Source organism: Chrysochloris asiatica, unplaced genomic scaffold (assembly GCF_000296735.1).
Source record: "Chrysochloris asiatica unplaced genomic scaffold, ChrAsi1.0 scaffold00019, whole genome shotgun sequence".
NCBI classification, from domain to species: domain Eukaryota; kingdom Metazoa; phylum Chordata; class Mammalia; order Afrosoricida; family Chrysochloridae; genus Chrysochloris; species Chrysochloris asiatica.
In genome coordinates this window covers 22,577,610-22,596,208 of record NW_006408537.1, presented here as the reverse complement: position 1 = coordinate 22,596,208, position 18,599 = coordinate 22,577,610, and the positions used below count along the sequence as shown (strand labels likewise).

At 37.9% G+C, this 18,599-nt stretch overlaps 1 protein-coding gene across 1 annotated transcript in view; it reads right to left on the bottom strand.

Annotated features, from left to right (window-relative positions):
• The window catches only part of COL19A1 (collagen, type XIX, alpha 1), a 506,470-nt gene that overhangs the window by 415,236 nt on the left and 72,635 nt on the right, over window positions 1–18,599 (bottom strand). Inside the window, exon 8 of the mRNA XM_006835782.1 lies at window positions 360–483. Coding sequence (XP_006835845.1) covers window positions 360–483 — 124 coding nt within the window. The remainder of the gene's footprint in view (window positions 1–359; window positions 484–18,599) is intronic.

Below are 18,599 nucleotides of genomic sequence, written 5' to 3'. Positions count from 1 at the left end.
AACAATGGACAGCTTTAAAAATTAATATATAATATCAGATATGTTTCAAATAGTTATTAGCGAGGTGAAATAAAAAATTATTTCTTTCAAAATAATTTTTGAAATAAGGGAAGTTTGAGGGTCATTAGATAATTCATGAATCTAGAAGAGAAAAAATGAAATCTTTTCTCACTCATCAGACTCATATTTTAGATCTCATTAAGATGATTCTATGAGAATACTTGCATTTCTCTGTTGGTGGTTTCTTTAAAGACTATTCTGACACTAGATCTGCCACCAAATTTGTGCTCACAGTTCACACTCATCTGGCCTAATCACGCAAGAGAACACTAACAAGCATATCTCTCATAGGTCCTTACCTGTGGCACATTCTCATGGTTTAAAACCTGCCATAGAAACCACCGTTCCTTTTTGGTTGTTCTTCGTACACGAAATGTGGATGCTACAGAGTATTCTTCAGGAAGGCCTTTGGGAAATACCTTACTGTGGGAAGAAAACAAAGAGCTATTGTGGGAAAACTGAAGATGCCAAGGAAAGAAAATCTGGGTATAAATGTCTATGTATCTTAGTCATCTTTTTCCTCATTGAATTGATAATGTGTTACATGTTTTTATAATAATCTATTTTATGGGATTACAAAAGCAGCTGTGCTTAAATTATCTATGTCATTTAAATTTTTGTTGTTTCTCTATAGTACTATGTAATAATATTCCCTTATTCAACAAGGATTCTCCAACAAGGGCGAATCTGAGTGCTCACTGTCATCTAACAAACAGTAGAAATTTATACAGGAAATAAATAGCACCCTTTGGCTTTGTAGGTAGAGAAATTTACCAACAAAATTCAGGCTTCATTATTTTATAGACCTTTTGAGAAATAGACATAGAATTTCAAAGAACACTGTTGTTGTCGATAGGTGCCATTATTGTTGTTGTTATGTGCGATGGAATCGGTTCTGACTCATAGTGACCCTGTACAGGGTTTCCGAGGCTATAAATCTTTATGGGAGCAGAAAGCCTCATCTTTTTCCCATGGAACAGTTGGTAGTTTTGAACTGCTGACCGTGAGATTAGCAGCCCTATTCGTAACCACTGCATTACCAGGTGCCATTGAATGGGGTTTAACTCCTATGTACAACGGAACAAAACATGCCTGGTCCTGTGCAATCTTCACAACTGTTACTATGTTTTAGTCTGTTGTTGCTGTTGCTGTGCAATTAAGCTCATTGGATGTCTTTTTCTTTTTCTCTGATCCTCCTCTTTACCAAGCATGATGTCCTTCTTCAGGAACTGGTCCCTGTGATAACATGTCCAAATGTCCAGATGAAGTCTCACGTTCCTAGCTTCTAAGGGGGCATTCTGGCTATACTTTATGTGATAGATTTGTTAGTTTTGGCAGTCCATGGTACTTTCAATATTCTTCTCCAACACTATAATTCAAATACACCTATTTGAATTATATAAGGGAATTAAAAACACCATGGCTTGGGTCAAGTCATCTTAGTCCTCAAAGTGGCCTCTTTGCTCTTTTAAGAAATCTTTTGCAGCAGTATTCCTTATATGATACAGTATTTTATTTTTTTACTGTTGCTTCCTTGAACATTGATTGTGGTTCCAAGTGAAACGAAATCCATCACAACTTCAATCCTGAAACACTGCCCTGTTCTTTAGTCAAAGAACAATGATAACAAGCAAATGTATTTTTTTTTCCAGAGAAGTTTGATCATATTAAACTCTAGTGAAAAATTAGTTCCAAATACTGAATTCCTATCAGCAGCTATTCCTTTACAGGATCACTATGGGTCGGAACCGACTCTATGGCACTTAACAACAACAATATCAATTTAAGACTGGTATGAATATAACAAGGAGTTTTTAATTTTGTTTACCATTTTTGCAGATAAGAAAATGAATAAATGACTGCAATCCCTTCAATGTCACGTCAACAACTCCTCTTCCCTGTGCTTCCTGTTTCCACTCCTCCTTCCTTCCTTCCCCTCAGAATTTTGTCCATAGGTAAATGTTGCCCTTTTGATCTCAAATGGTTGACTATTCTACAGTGTGTGTGCCTCACGATTGTTTTTCTCTCCCCTATATACCTATATATTACTTAGTTGAAACCTGAGCCATGGGTTGAGTTCATTTTCAGAGCTGAAGGGTGATCAAGGGCCATAGTTTTGGGGTTCCACCAAAAATTCCATTATTTTTTAAATTCTGTTTTCCCATGAACTTTTTAAAACCCCTTCATATATCCCTGAGTAGCAAAAGGTGAAATGCTCTACTATTTTCTAAAAGGTTGGCTGTTCAAATAAACCCAGGGTACCTCAGAGGATAGGGCTGCTGATCTGCTTCTAAAGGTAACAGCCTTGAAAACATTATGGGAGCATAGTTGTCTGCACCATGGGTCAGAATCAATTCAATGACAACTATGCAAACACACACACACACTCAAGTACAATTTTAAAAGTATCACTGCTAGGTTCCCAGTTCATATATGATGGATATATTCCCAACAAAATATGTTAAAACATATCTCTGTGATCAGTAACAGATTTGTCTTAGTCTCATTAGGTGCTTTCAAAAAAAAAAAAAAAAAAAGGTCCACTCAGTGGCTGCTAAGGAGAGCTGCTGGTTCAGTTAAATTCAAGGCAGCAGAGAGGTCAATTCAGAAGTTTACGGCAATTGCTTTCTGAAACTCCAAAGATTTTCTCGAAGGACACATGATGGTCAATGGAATTTATCAGGAAGAAGCTTTATAAATATACTGCATTTATATATTTGGTGAGAGAAAAACCATTGGACCAATAAACAACATCATGATAAATGGAGAAAAAATTGAAGTTGTCAAAGACTTTGTTTGCTCTACAATCAACACTTAGGGAAGCAGTCAAGAAATTAGGCAAATCTACTGCCAAAGAACTCTTTAAAATGTTAAATAACAAAGATGTCAGTTTGAGAATTAAGGTGAGCCTGACACAGCTATGGTATTTTCACTCTCCTCATATGCATGTGAAAGTTGGAGAAGGAAAAAGGAAGATGGTAGAAGAATTATGGTGTTACAGAATTATATCGAAAGTATTATGGTCTGTCAAAAGAACAAGCAAATATATCTTGGAAAAAGTACAGCCAGAATGTTCCTTAGTAGCAAAGATGATGAGACTTTATCTTTCATACTTTGGGCATGTGGTCAGGAAGGACAAGTCCTTAGAGAAGGACATCATGCTTGGTAAAGTGGAGGATCAGCAAAAAAGAAGAGGACCCCCCAGTGAGATGACACAGTGGCAACAACAATGGGTTTAAACATAACTACAATTGTGAGGATAGCACAGGAACAGGCATTGTTTCATTCTGTTGTTCATAGGGTTACAATGAGTGGGAATCAACTCAATGGCACTTAATAACAACATAGACCAAGATTGAAGATATGTCAGTGAGTTTGGTTAGGTTTCTGTGTTAACTCAACTAGGCCAGGATTTCCAGAAGTTTGGCAGTTGGGATGTATTTATTCCCATGGTGATAAAACCTAATACAGGCACAGTTAACCTTGATGAACTGCTATAAGTAGCCAATCAACTGAAGGGACGTTCCATGGAGTGGGGCCTGTTCCCAATATGATGGGCACACAGGAGAGACTCTCTCTCTCTCCCACAGGGGACCTGGGACTCTGCAATTGTAAGTCATTTCCTTGATAGTAAACTTCTCTTTATACACATATATATATGTGTGTGTGTGTGTATGTGTGTGTGTGTGTAGAAAACTCAGCTAAAGACGTGGTATTGAGAAAATGGGATTCTAGAGAAGCAGCATCATAAAGATGAACTTTCTAAATCATTTCTCAAGTCTGACTAATTTTAAAAGACCTATCAACTGTGCCACGGGAGAAAGATGAGGTGTTCTGCTCCAGTAAAGATGTATAGCCTCGGAAACGCTGTACAGGGTCGCTATGAGTCGGAACTGACTCCATGGCACTTAATAACAACAACAATAATATAGGGTGGAGGCATGTTTGAGCTCCACTTCATAGGACTTGGCATTGGGTTGATTTTGAATTTGGTCCTCTCCCTCTTGTGGAGTCAAAGGAAGTCAGACATGGTCCCCACCTGGTTTAAGCAGTTGGAGTGGTAAGAAGAATTTATTGTAATGGTTCCAGACCTATGAAATTACGAGCTTTTGTAAGAGAAAGAATGAAGTGGCATGGGATAAAATATTTAGGGGGAGGAGAGAGCAGCATATGTTTTGAATTATCTTCAGTGTCAGCTTCTGGAGTTGCCTGGAGCTGATGAGATGCTGGTTATAAAGAATGGCTGATATGGGCATGCTGGGCCTACTGGAATCCACCCGCCAGAGGCCCAAGGCCATTTGCATGCATATTAATGGGATTGTGATTGTTGTTGTTAAGTACCATAGAGTTGGTTCTGACTCATAGTGACCCTGCACAGGGTTTCCAAGGCTGTAAATCTTTACAGGAGCAGAACGTCTCATCTTTCTCCCGCAGAACTGCTGATAGTTCCGAACTGCTCACCTTGAGGTTGGCAGCCTGACTCATAACCACTACGCTACCAGAGCTGGTAAAAGAAAAGATGAACTTGAATGTTTTAAAAGGCTTATGTGTTTGATTGCCTTTTAGATATTGCTTTCTTCTGCCTATTATTGTAAAATAGACATACATGGGCGATAGAAATGAATATTTGAAATTGTGATTACAGAGAGCTTGTAAATCTGTCTTCAACCTACACTCGATGTTGTTGTTAGGTGCTATTGAGTCAGTACCGAAGCACTGCCCGATCCTGGGCCAACCTCACTATTGTTGCTATACTTGAGTCCATCGATGTTGCCACTTGGCCAATACATCTCGTTGGGGGTTTTCCTTTTTTTCTCTGACCCCTCACCTTACCAAACATGATATCCTTCTTCAGCGACTGGTCCCTCCTGACAATATGTCCAAATTATGAAAGATAAAGCTTGGCCATCTTACACTTGATAGGATTTGCTAAAAGGCAAGTTAGAATTTGCCCAGAAAAAATAGACTTCTTGGTTTAAGCCTTTGCAGAGTATGGACCCTCAGGTGGAATGCTGAGTCCCACTCAAAGCCCTCATACTTGGTACATTTGCATTTGAAAGGACATGCAGACCAACACAGAATAGCAGAGAGAACAGGAGACTCTAGCAAGAAAAAAGCAGACAGTTTGGCATTTGGTTGTTCAGCGACAACAAGGCAAGGAAAGTGGGCCCATCAGAACAAATCCCTTCTAGGACTGAAGGTTAAAGGGATTTGATGAGCTCTATGCTTACTGGTGACCACCTGGGTATGTGTGAGTGGAATTGGGGGGAATGCAGCAATGAAGACATGGACTGAGTTTAGACATGATCTATTGGTACCCATTGACCTTAAGATGAGAGAAGGAAGGGGAAGGGCTGACTGGTCTGAAGTTTAGGGAGTTGTTTGAACTCCTGAGCCCACGGGCACTGACCTAGCCCACGGGGGCTCAGGCTTAGAGTGAAGGAACCAGATGGTATGAAGTACAAGGAGATATGTGTGAACTCCCAAACTTGTAATTGGTACTCATTTGGCCTAGCTTGGATGACTAGGGCTGAGCTGACCAGATGAAGATAAAGATGTTTGATATTGTGAGAAAGTGTCAATTGCTACAATTTGATGAACTGGAATTTTGCTTATGGAAACAGTTGTTCAAAATTCCAACCAGAATGGCAGATTCATCAGATCAAGGAACATGCTTTTCTCCTCAGTGCACTGGGTTGATGTTGTTGTTGTTAAGTGCCATCGAGTCGGTTCCGACCCATAGAGACCCTGTACAGGGTTTCCGAGGGTGTAAATCTTTACGGGAGTAGAAAGCCTCATCTTTCTCCCACGCACTGGGTTGATAGGAATGGGCAATTTAGACATTGGCTATCAATTGTAGTTAAGCTTGAGCCCATTGCTGCAGCTACTATGCCAATGCATCCCACTGGGGGTCTTTGTGTCTTTTGCTGACCCTGCATTTTACCTAGCATAATGTCCTTCTCCAGGAACTGGTCCCTCCTCATAATATGTCCAAAGTATAAAAGAAAAAAATTCATCATCTTGGCTTCAAAAGAGCATTCTAGTTGTACTTCTTCCAACAATACTTGCTCTTTTGGCTGTCCATGGTACTTTTAATATTCTTCTCCAACATCATAATTCAAATGTATCAATCCTTCTAAGATCTTCCTTATTCACTATCCAATTTTCACATGCATATGAGGATGCTGAAAATGTCATGCCTTGAGTCAGGTGTACCTTAGTCCTCAAACTGACATCTTTGCTCTTTAACATTTTAAATAGGTCTTGTGCAGCCAGTTTGCCTAATGCAATACTAGTTTGTTATCTTGAGTGCTGCTTCTATGAAAGTTGGTGGTAGATGAAAGCAAAATGAAGTGTTTGACAACTTTACCCTTTTTTCCATTTATCATTATGTTATTTATTGGTCTGTTGCTGGTTAGTTGTTAAGTGCTGTGGAGTCAGTTCCAACTCATAGCAACCCTGTTTAGGATTTCCAAGGAGCAGCTGGTGAGCTTGAACCGCCAACATTGTGGCTCAAAACGACCTTGCAGTCCAGCGCATTAACCCGCTGCACCACAACAGGACTCCATGTATTGGTCTTGTGGTGAGGATTTTTGTTTTCTTTACAATGAGGTGCAATCCATACTGATGGCCGTGGTCTTTTATCTTCACTTTCAGCAAACAATGTTGTATTACCCTCATATCGCAGGTTATTAATAAGTTTTCCTCCAATCCTGATGCCACTTTCTTCTTCATATGATCCAATTCTCAGATTATTTGCTCAGCATACAGATTGAATAAGTATTGTGAAAAAATACAACCTTGGCACACATCTTTCCTGATTTAAACATTTCAATGTTCAAACAACTGCCTCTTGGTCTATGGACAGGTTCCTCATGAGCACTTAATATTCCTGAAAAGGGAGACAAGATATAGTAGGACAGACTGACTCCATCAAAATGTACCTAATTGAATGCTAAATAACTTTAACTGGATTCTCAGTGCTGAAGGTGTGTGTGTGTGTGTGTGTGTGTGTGTGTGTGTGTCCCCACTTGCAAGTGGAGGACTTCTAAAAGCTCATGGAAAAATGGAATTAAAAGATAATGGAATTTTTTATAAAGTTTTTGAAGCCTACTCATATATATTTGCATATATATATATATGTGTGTGTGTGTGTGTGTGTTATATTAAGGTGCTCTGGTAGCATAGGGGTTATGAATCAGGATGTGAACCTTAAGGTCAGCAGTTCGAAACTACCAGCTATTCCAGGGAGAAATAGGCTTTCTGCTCCCGTAAAGATTTACAGCCTCGGAAACCCTGTACAGGGTCGTTATGGGTCAGAATCGACTCGACAGCACTTAACAACAACAACAACAACAACAATATATATGTTATTGTTGTTGTTAGGGCCATTGAGCCAGTACTAACTCATAGCGACCCTATGTATAACAGAACGAAACACTGCCTAATCCTGCGCCAACCTTACAATTATTGCCACGCTTGAGCCCACTGATGCTGCCACTTTGCCAATCCATCTCGCTAGGAGTCTTCCTCTTTTTCTTTGACCCTCCACCTTACCAAACATGATATCCTTCTCCAGTGACTGGTCCCTCCTGACAATATGTCTGAAGTGTGAGAGACGAAGTTCAGCCATCTTGGCCTCTAAGGAGCACTCTGGCTGCACTTCTTCCAACACAGATCTCTGTTGGTTCTTTTGGCAGCCCATGGCACTTATATGAGGAGGCTTTAAAAAGTAATGGAAGTTTTCATAAAGTTTTTGAAGATATATATATATGAGTGTGGTGGCTCTGTAGGATAAGTACTTCAAGCCACACAGTCAGCAGTTGAAGCCCACCAGCTTCTCTGTGGGCTGTTCCAGCTACCTTGAAACAAGGTTGCTATGAATCAGAAATGACTCAATGGCAGTTAACAACAGCAGCCATTTTGATTGTATTTTTTATATTTTTCTCTTCTACTTACCATGAAGTGTCTCACTTTTCTTCTTTATTTCTGCCTTCCAATGGGGATTAAAATCTCTTTTATGTATGTGTTTTTAAATCACCTTCTTTTTTATATTCTACATGCTTAGAGGCTATGGATTTTATTCCTATTCTTTCACTTGTCACCTTGTGTGTCGCTGTAGGATAAGCACTGGACTGCTAACCTCAAAGTTGGTAGTTCAAACCCACCAGCCTCTCCTCAGAAACACTATACAGGATCACTGTGGGTCAGAACTGACTTGACAGCACTCAACAATAACACTATAATTACAATACATATTTTACTATGAATATTTCTAAAATTTCTAATGCTACTTGGTATCTTTATCCTCCAAACAATAAAATGACTATAGCATACTATATTCACTGATCAATATCACATTAATTTGTTGAATTATAGTAACATTTTATAGAATTTTAGTTCTACTTTTTTGAAGCAAAAGCAAAAACTGAAGTCTACATATAATTTCTTTATAAGCATATAGGTTTAAGTGCTTATTGTTCGTTCTAATGACCTCTTCCTTCTGAATTTATTTTTGTTCTTGCTAAAGTACATCCTGTAGAAGTTCATTCAAGTCGCATCTGTGACTGATAAATTCTTGCTACGTTCAATTTTGACACAGTGCTAGCTCATTAAAATTCTCAAAAAAAAGTATTCTTCCTTCAAACATTGAAAATACATCTTTTCCCCATTCACCAGCTCAGACCTGGAATGGTGGTCTCTAGGCCTGAAATTCAGCTGTTATTCAAGGATATCCCAACTCCATTTGCTGATGTTGGAGTTGTTTGCTTTATTTTATTTCTTTATCATTTTAATGCAAATCCACTAATTGCCCTCTAAGAAATGGCATAAAGTGTTTGTAAATGTTTTTAATTCATTTGGTTGTTATAAAATTGTAAATTAATTTTTACTTGGAATTATGAAAATGTTTCTTCTACTGTTCTTTGAAGTCTTGGAAGCCCTATACTGGGTCACTATGAATCAAACTGACTCTATGGCAAATAGCAACAACACTTGTTTTTTTACTGCTGTTAAGAAATTCAATGTCGATATTGATTCTTTTTCTTTTGTATATGACTTTTGCCCACTCTCCATCTTGAAGCTTTTAGGATCTTATCTTTACCTCAAGGTTTCTGGAATTGTATAATGCTGTTATTATAGGTGAGCAATAAAGGGTCTTTTAATATAGGCAATGTATTAGAATTTGGGGGGTAATTTTTAAAAATAATTATCTTTTTAATGTTTACTCCTTTCTCCCTTTCCAGAAACTGCTTATTAAAATAATTGTTGGACCTCTGTGTTAACTTTTAAATTTCTCATGTATTTTCTATCCTATTTATCCATATCCTTATAATTTTCTGCTCTCTGATATATTTCCCTGGTTTATCTTCTAATCCTTCTACAGAAATTTTCTTGTTTTTCAAGATCCTCTCTTGTTCTCTGTTTCAAAATATCCTGAATTCAGTATTTTTCATTTCTTTGGTTTTCTAACTTAGGTGGGCTATTTCTGGATTTTCTTTGTGTCTTAGAATATCTTCACTTCATCCAGGTTAATTTTTCCTGCTTGATAGTTTGGTCTCTTTTTTCATATGGGAAATTTTATGTAAATTTTTGCTGATTGGAAATCCATTAAGATTTAAAAATAAAACATCAAAATTTTTATTGCCAATTTCGTATATGCAGACACAATGATAAATAAGCTTCATTACTTAGCATGGACAGGTGGTGATTTTTACTGAAGGTCCATCAAATATAAATATAGGAACTCTGGAGTTATTGAGTGTATCCAAAGAAGCATACTTCCTATTCCTCTTGGTAAAGGGCATACCCTTGTCTATGGTCATTCTGGAAGCAGGATACGTGGCAGAATATCATATTTCAGCATAGAATTTTATTTTACCTCCCTGTTTTGGGCTTCATTTCCTCACTCTTGCCCTTGCTATCCTATCCCTCCCCCCCCCACCGCCCAGTTTGGAGAGTCCCTGGCTCAGTTTTTCCAGAAAACAAATATCGTATCTCCTGACTGGCTAGATGGGGAAAGCGATGTGATTTGGGAGATCCAACTACTCTGACCATAAATTTTCAACAAATTTTCCTGCTTTTAAGTCTCATATTCATGGCTTTCCCGGCACTAACTTCTGCAGAGCCTGGTTGCACCTACCACTGAGCCTTTCAGGAGTCTGCTGAAGTAAACTGTCCCTACCCAACAAAATGAAACCCAGTGCCATTGAGTCTTTTCCAACTCATAGTGGTCCTAAATAGAGTTTCAAAGGCTAGAAATCTTTATGAAAGCAGATAATCTCAGCTTTCTCCCATGCAGCAACTGGTGGGTTTGTACTGCCAACCTTGCTGGTAGCAGTCCAGTGCTTATCCTACAATATCACTATGGTTCCTAAACTGACCCACTTCTCATCAATATTCTTCTTTTGCAACACATAAGGTCTAACTCCTTCCTACTTGTTGAATCAGTTACCAGTCCTCCAACTGCTTTCTGTCTTCCAAAAATGTGTTGCTATCATTCTTACTCTATTGTTTCATCGCCCATTCTAAAGTCATTTTCTGTACTTTAGTGGCATGAAAAAAGAGAAAAGATAAACACATGAAGTCAATCGTAGATGTTTAACCCTTCTATTAAATTTCCAATCTTTCCCTTACTAATGTCTCCTTTATCTTGGTTTACAAATATACATAGTTTTCTCTTGCTATAAAACAGAGAGACCAAACTTTCCCCAACCATGCTACATCACTGTCTTACCCTAACATCTATCTACCAAACTTATTGAAGGAGTATTCTGAATCTCCATGCCTTTACCATTCATTCACTCCTTAACCCATTTGCATTCAGAAAGCAATTCCTATCTCTCTACAAAACTATCTCAATGATCTTTCCTATCAGATCGTTTGTTCATCTTTCCCTAGTCCTCAGGCCCATCACTTTTGCAGGTCTTAACACTGTTGATACACTTTGTTCATTAATAGAAGATACAACGACTATAGGGTCCAGAAAATGGAATGTAAGCTCTCGGATGGTCTTTGTTTATCACCATTTTGTCTCCAGAATCCAGAACAAAAGTCTGCATATGATATATACCCAAATATTATTAAAGAAATAAATCAGTAAACTAAGTGATTTTAGATGTAAGTAATTAAAAACAATTACGATTTGGGCTGCGAACTGCAAGGTCAGCAGTTTGAAATTACCAGCTGTTCCATGGAGAAAGAGGAGGTTTTCTGATCCCATAAAGATTTACAGTCTCAGAAATTCTGTACAGGGTCACTATGAGTTGGAACTGACTCCATGGCACATGTTGTTGTTAAGTGCCATCGAGTCGGGTCCGACCCATAGCGACCCTGTACAGGGTTTCCAAGGGTGTAAATCTTTACGGGAGTAGAAAGCCTCATCTTTCTCCTGCGGAGCGGCTGGTAGTTTCGAACCGCTGACCTTAAGGTTCGCAGCCCGATTCGTAACCACTACGCTACCAGAGTTCCTTACCACCACCAATTAAAAACAAGATATATGGCCCTTCAGTCTAAGCACATTTGGATAGAAATGTGCATACAAGATTTCACGCTCCTCTTAACACTTCTATAAGAAAAACAGCACAAGTGGGTTAATAACAATAAATGGCACTCATCTTCATATACAGAACACATATGGCAAATGTGGGAAATTTAGAGTCCAACCCATCTATAGGGGCAGCTTCTATTTATCTCCAGCCAACTGTTACCATATGGAAATATGGGACCAATGCTGCCAGATCATCCCATTGTCAAGAAAAGCCAAATATCCAGGTTGTTATCTAAAAAGTTTAGCATTTTAAATGTTGGGAATTAATTAGTCTTTTTCTCCCATAAACATTGTTCAGACCAGCACCAAGATTCCCAAACAAAGCCAGTTACTGCTGCTTGGCAACCTTATAAAACATTTACTGAATATCTACCATGTGTAGAACACTCTGAGGCTTACAAAGATGAAAAGTCTAGGGTCCTTACCCTGACTATTTCTTAAAATCAGTTGGGAGAGGGAAACTATCTTCCAGTAATAGAATGAAATGATATAAATTAAAAGAGAGAAGGAAAATATTGAGAATGGTCAAAATTGGAATTAAAGGTTGTGAATGGTAATAGCCGGCTAGTACATGTTAGAGAACTTGGCACAGGTTTCAGGGAAGGATAGCAGCCAGACAAAGGAAGAGTGGAGAAATTCTGCTTTAAAGATCTCACCTCAAAGTCATGAGTGATAAAAGAATAACTCAATCTACCCTTAGGCTTGCAAAGCACCTCATTTTTCTCCTATTGCTGCTGTACCCAAATACAGTGCTTACAAAGAATCTTTCCTCAATTTACTCTCCCTACTCTTTACTTCAAGGAGCTCTGATAGCGTAGTGGTTACGAATCAGGCTGTGAACCGCAAGGCCATCAGATCGAAACTACCAGCTGTTCCACGGGAGAAAGATGAGGCTTCCTGCTCCCGTAAAGATTTACAGCCTCAGAAACCCTGTACAGGGTCACTATGAGTCGGAACTGACTCCACGACACATAACAACAACAACAACAATTTGTTACTTCAATCTTGTCATATCTTCATGGATGATATCAAAGTCTGTACTTCTAGGTGTAACATATACATCAAACCTTAGACCCATATTTAAAAATATTGTGAAAAGGACACATTTTTTGCCTCTGTAGAGCTCATAGTAATAGAAGTCTTAATCTTGCAGCACATCTCCTCTAGGATGTTCTATGAACACCTCTATGACATACATTTAGTGAGAACCTTTACTAGTTTCACTTCTAACCTTGCTTTCCCGTGGCCCCAATATCTGTTAGTAACATCCAAACTGGAAATCTAGGAGTGATTGTTGACTATTTCATTGACTCCAGACTCCACAATTAATCAGTTATAAAGTTCTATACATTTTGATTCTTTCCATGTAATGTGCTTCTTCGGCCCTCCTGTTTCCACCTTAGTTCTGGCTACATTGTTGTTGTTGTTAAGTACCGTACTGTCAAGTCGATTTGAATCCATAGCAACCCTGTATAGGCTTTCCAAGGAGTAGCTAGTGAGCTTGAACCATCAGCCTTGCAGTTCAAACAACTTTGCAGTCTGATGTATTAGCCCACAGCATCACACCAGGACTGGCTACATTACTTCCCACCAAACAGCTGCACTCACATTCCCTCTGAACCCTTGCCTCTACTCTTCTCCCTCTTTAATCCTTTCTAAAATGTTGACAAAGGAAATCTACCATTGCAAAGAAAGCTCTGATGGTGCCTCTCGCCTGCCTCAGGGTCTTACCAATACCCAAACTCCTTGGCCTGACAGTCAAGGTATTCAAGTTCAAGTCCCAAATGCCTAGATAGTTTTAATTACATCTTTTTCCCTATAAATATTGAGTCTAAAATTAGACCCCAAAACCAAAATCAGAAGCATAAAAATTATTTTTATCTTCTTCCATGCTCTGTATACTTCTCTATCGCATCACCGTCTCAGTTTCCTCTATCCAATTCCATCCATAAATTCAAATTCTATCAATCCTCTAATGTCTGTTAGCAATACTACTCTACATACTAATTTAAATCTTTCTTATTACTCCCATCAGAAATAATCTCATTTATTTTTCATTCTAGTGAACCAAGACTACATGTCTGCACTTCAAAGAAGCATATACTAGAAATGATCTACTGCCTCTTTGTGACGATAATCTCAACAATTATCTCCTAGACTTCATAACTTTGGCAAAGAGATTTTGCCTTTTCTAACCTCAAGATGTGGCAGCACTCTAGGATTAGTCCAGGACTGCTAGCCTCAAGGTCTACAGTTCAAGCACGCCAGCAACATCTCAGGAGAAAGATGAAGCTTACTTCTACTGTAAAGATTTATAACTTCAGAAACCCTATGTGGGGTTACTATGGGCTAGAATCAACTGAATAGCAATTTATTTTCAACATGTAGAATATATTCCCCCCTTTCCCCTTGACTCTGTGACTTGCTTTGACTAAGAGAAGGTGTCACAGGTAATATTTTAGAGGTTTCAAAAACACACCTCATTAGGACTGGAAGCTACTGCTTTCTCCCACATGAAAACCAGATGCATGTAAGAAGTGTAACTATAATGAAGCCATCATACTATGTTAAAATTCAAGTAAACCACATGGAGAAAGGACTGAGGCAACAGACATTGAAAAATATATATAAATAAAAAACAATTTAATTATAAAATTTAAATTTATTAGATTATTTAATTAATAAAATTATTTTAAATTTTATTATAATTCCTTAAAATTTTACATACCATGGAGTCAGGCTTTGAACGTGTACAGACCAGTGGCTTTAGTATGTCCCTAAAGTTGTGAAACCATCACTGTAAATTCCAGAATATTTTTATCACCCCAAACAGAAACTACAATCATTAGTCACTCCTTATTTCTTCCTTTCCCTAACTTTGGAAGCTATTAATATGTTTTCTGTCTTTATGGATTTACTTATTCTAGACATTTCACATAAGTAGAGTCCTACAATATATAGCCTCTTTAGCTGGTTTCTTTCACTTTACATAAGTTTTCAAAGTTTATCCAAGTTGCCGCATGTAGCAAAACTTTATTCTTTTTATGGTGGATCAATATTTCATTGGATAAATATACTACTTTGTTTACCTTATCACCAATTAATGGGCATTTGGGTTATTTCCACTTCTTTGGTTGCAATAAAAAAATTCAACTCTGAACATTCATGTCTGATTTTTGTGTGAAAAGTATATTCAATGATTTTTGGTTCAGAACCGACTCAACTGCAAGATCAGTGGTTCACATTCACCAGCCACTCCTTTATAGCCCTATACAGTGTTTTTATGAGTCAGAACCAACTCGAGAGTACTTAACAACAACATAGTTATATTTAACTTATATTTAATTTGAGGAAATGACACACTTTTTTGAAAAGTGGCTACCCTATTTTATATTCCAGTCAGTGGATTACTGTAAAAATGACATGGCATGACAGAGCTTCTGATCGCAACTGATGTCACAAGGGGAAGCAAGAATCAGTCCAAGGACCAAGGTAGATTCCTGTGTAAGAGTCCAGACAAACTTTCTCTCCCCAAACTTTTTTATCAATCCTAAACACCAACTGACCCTCCCATAGGACACTCTACTCCTTTGCAAGGTACTGTAACTCATTGCTATGGCTACAAATAACTCAAAGACAGTACTCACAATTATGGGGTTTATTAGGTAAGAAAAAGGTTATAACTCAGCATAAAAAACAACACTGAATAGAGTTAGATCGTGACAGTCTTTCTCAGCTCTGTCCTTTCTCAGGCATGGCTCTCTTTGGTCTCAGCCCCTCTACCCTATGGCCCCTCAGACCTCTTGGGTCAGGCTAGCCTCTATTCTGCTTACTCCCTAGTACTGTACCATCCTCACATTGTTGCTATGTTTGAGCTCACTGTTAGAGCCTCTGTATCAGTCCATCTCCTTGAGGGTTTTCCTCTTTCACATTGACCTACTTTACTAAACTTAAAATGAAGAGAAACAGTTGTAAACATCCATTAATAACCGGAACACAGAATGAATTATGAATCTAAGAAAATGGAAAGTTGTCAAAAATGAAATGGAAAGCATAAACATTGGTATCCTAGGCATTTGTGAGCTAAAATGGACGTGTATTGGCCATTTTGAATATAACAATCACATAGTTTAGCATGCCTGAAATGAAAAATTGAAGAGGAATCGAGTCCCATTCATCATCAAAAAGAACATTTCAAAATCTATTTTGAAGTACAATGCTGTCTGTGATAGGATAATAACCATATGCATACAAGGAAGACCAAATAATACAAGTATTATTCAAATTTATATATAAACCATTAAAGCCAGTGATGATGAAATTGAAGAATTCCACCAACTTCTTCAGTCTGAAATTGATTAAACATGCAATCAAAATGTGTTGATAATTACTGGCAATTGGAATGTAAAGATTGGAAAGATCAGTAGTTGGAAAATAGGACCTTGGTGATAGAAATGATACTGGAGAGAGATTGTATGATAGAATTTTGCAAGGTCAATGACTTGCTGATTGCAAATACCTTTTTTAAACAACATAAAAGATGACTATACACATGGACCTCACCAGATGGAATACACAACAACCAAATTGACTACATTGTGGAAAGAGATGGTGGAAAAGCTCCATATCATCAGCCAATACAAGGCCAGGGGTAGACTGTGGAACAGACCATAAATTGCTCATATGCAAGTTCAGGCTGAAGCTGAAGAAAATGAAAACAATCCATGGGCCCAAAATAGATCTTAAAAATCTTTATAATTAGTATTTTTGTGGTGCAGTAAAATATGTAATATCTCTTCTAGCCAAAATCTTTGTAAACTCTCAACAAATGACTTTTTGCAGATGGGTCTGGGTAAGACAAGGTGGAGGAAGACGCTGATGGGTTATATGATTAAGTTGTGAGTAATTGTTAACAGTGCTAATTGTGACTGGTCAACATTATCATCCTGCTGGCTATAAAATGAGCTGTCTCAGAAGCAGAAGGGGGAGTTCATGGCACTCTTGGATAAGCCACGCTGAACTGTAAGGACACCCTAGACAGGGTCAATATGAGTTGGAACTGACTCAATGGCACTTACCAACAACAAAAACAAAGTGCCAGGCATGGAGTGCATCCTTTGGGCCCCCCAAATCCCTGCACACTGAACCTTCAAGACCCAGGGAGAGAAAACTGATGGCAGAGTTGTTGCAGAGGAACAGCAGTGGAACAGCAACAACCAAACCAAGAACCAGAGTACCAGACAGAGTAATGGGCTTCCCAGTCTACAGAGCAAATAAAGCTGAGTGCCTTTGGGGAAGAGGCTGACTTGTGGAGTAGGGTGCCTCTAGTCATTTCATTGAGGAGCTAGGTTTGCTGACTCACAGAGAGTTAAGTGTCTTCTTGCTGAAGCTTATAGCAAATTTTAATGTCCTTTGGTTATTTATCAGCAGTCTTAAAAGAGCTGGATCCGGGTAGAGGGCCAGAGAGAGGCCTCCCTGTGGACAGAGCAGAGGAGAGACTGTCCTGATTGGGAGAACTGTGTCCTGATTATTTCTGACCTGGTAACTTCCCTAATAAAACCCATAACTGTGTGAGTATGGTATCTGAGTTCTATGTGGCTATAGCAATGAATGACTGAACTCAGCTGAGCAGAGAATTTTGCAGAAGGGATGCCAGTTTTTGCAATTTTCCTTTCAGAAATTCATAGTCTGAATTCTAGACCAAAAGAAAATCTTTTTTTTTTTTTTTGACAAGACTAATTTTGGAAGGAAAATTTCCACATCTTAAAAATAGTATTAAGATATATATCTTCTTTTACAAACTATGTTCTTGTTTATACCACACAAATAATGTGACACAGAATAATTTCTCTGAGTCTTGCCAAAATTTCTGTTATAAAAGAGACCATATTAGATTACTGGTTGGTTACCAGAGAAATATAATGACAGCTTGCTCTGTCTAAGATATCCATGCACGAGTATTTTTGAAGGGAGTGTAATTTCCTATAAGAAATCCTATCCATTGCTTATTCAGTGATACTCCCATTAAGAAAAATATTGTTGATCTTTACTTGCTAACTCATTCATATAAAAGTTAGGCTAGAAATTTTCAGTGACATATTTTCTGCTTTCCTCCCATTATATACACATTGCATCTTGTTCAATGCTGTTATTGGAAAATTTATCCACATAAATTAATAATAATATATTTGAAGAAATTGAAGTGTAATCAATCCTTAATTTTCCATTGTCTACTTTTCTTCACATTAATGGCAGTCTGAAAATATTAATGGATATATGAGCTCACAGGTATATCAAATTAACAAATGTCCAATCTAAAATCAATATTTAAAAATATGCCAAAGTAAAAGTAATATAGCTCTATACTAAATTGGTTCCAAATTATTCAAAGGGGCCAGAGGTGACTTGTCACCTTGCTGTGTACCTTTTAGCTTGGTCTCTAAGACAGTGGATTAGTCCTATGTATAATCTAGAGTGTCTCGGAAGCCTCATAATTCACATATATTAAATTCCTTTGCACTTATATTTTACTTTAGTATTACCAAAATCTAAAATGTGCTTTTCATCTACAGGTAGTCTCCAACTTACAATGTATTCAAATTACAAGGAATCATGCTTATGACCATTTGTTGTGTTTTATTTTTTTCATATTACTAACTTATTGTTAGTGACATGTACATACAAAGTTGTAGTGGGTAATTTGCTAAAGTTATCATGCTCAGATGTTCACTCTCCGATCTTCAATGTTATGATTTCTAAAGATACTGATAATAAAGGGCAATAATAATAAGGCTTAAAAATGAGGTATTCAACTTATGTCAAAACCAATTTGTGATGAAGTTTTTGGAACAGAACCCTATAATAAGTCAGAACCCTGGTAGCATAGTGGTTACGAATTGGGCTGCGAACCTTAAGGTCAGCGGTTCGAAACTACCAGCTGCACCGTGGGAGAAAGATGAGGCTTTCTACTCCCGTAAAGATTTACACCCTC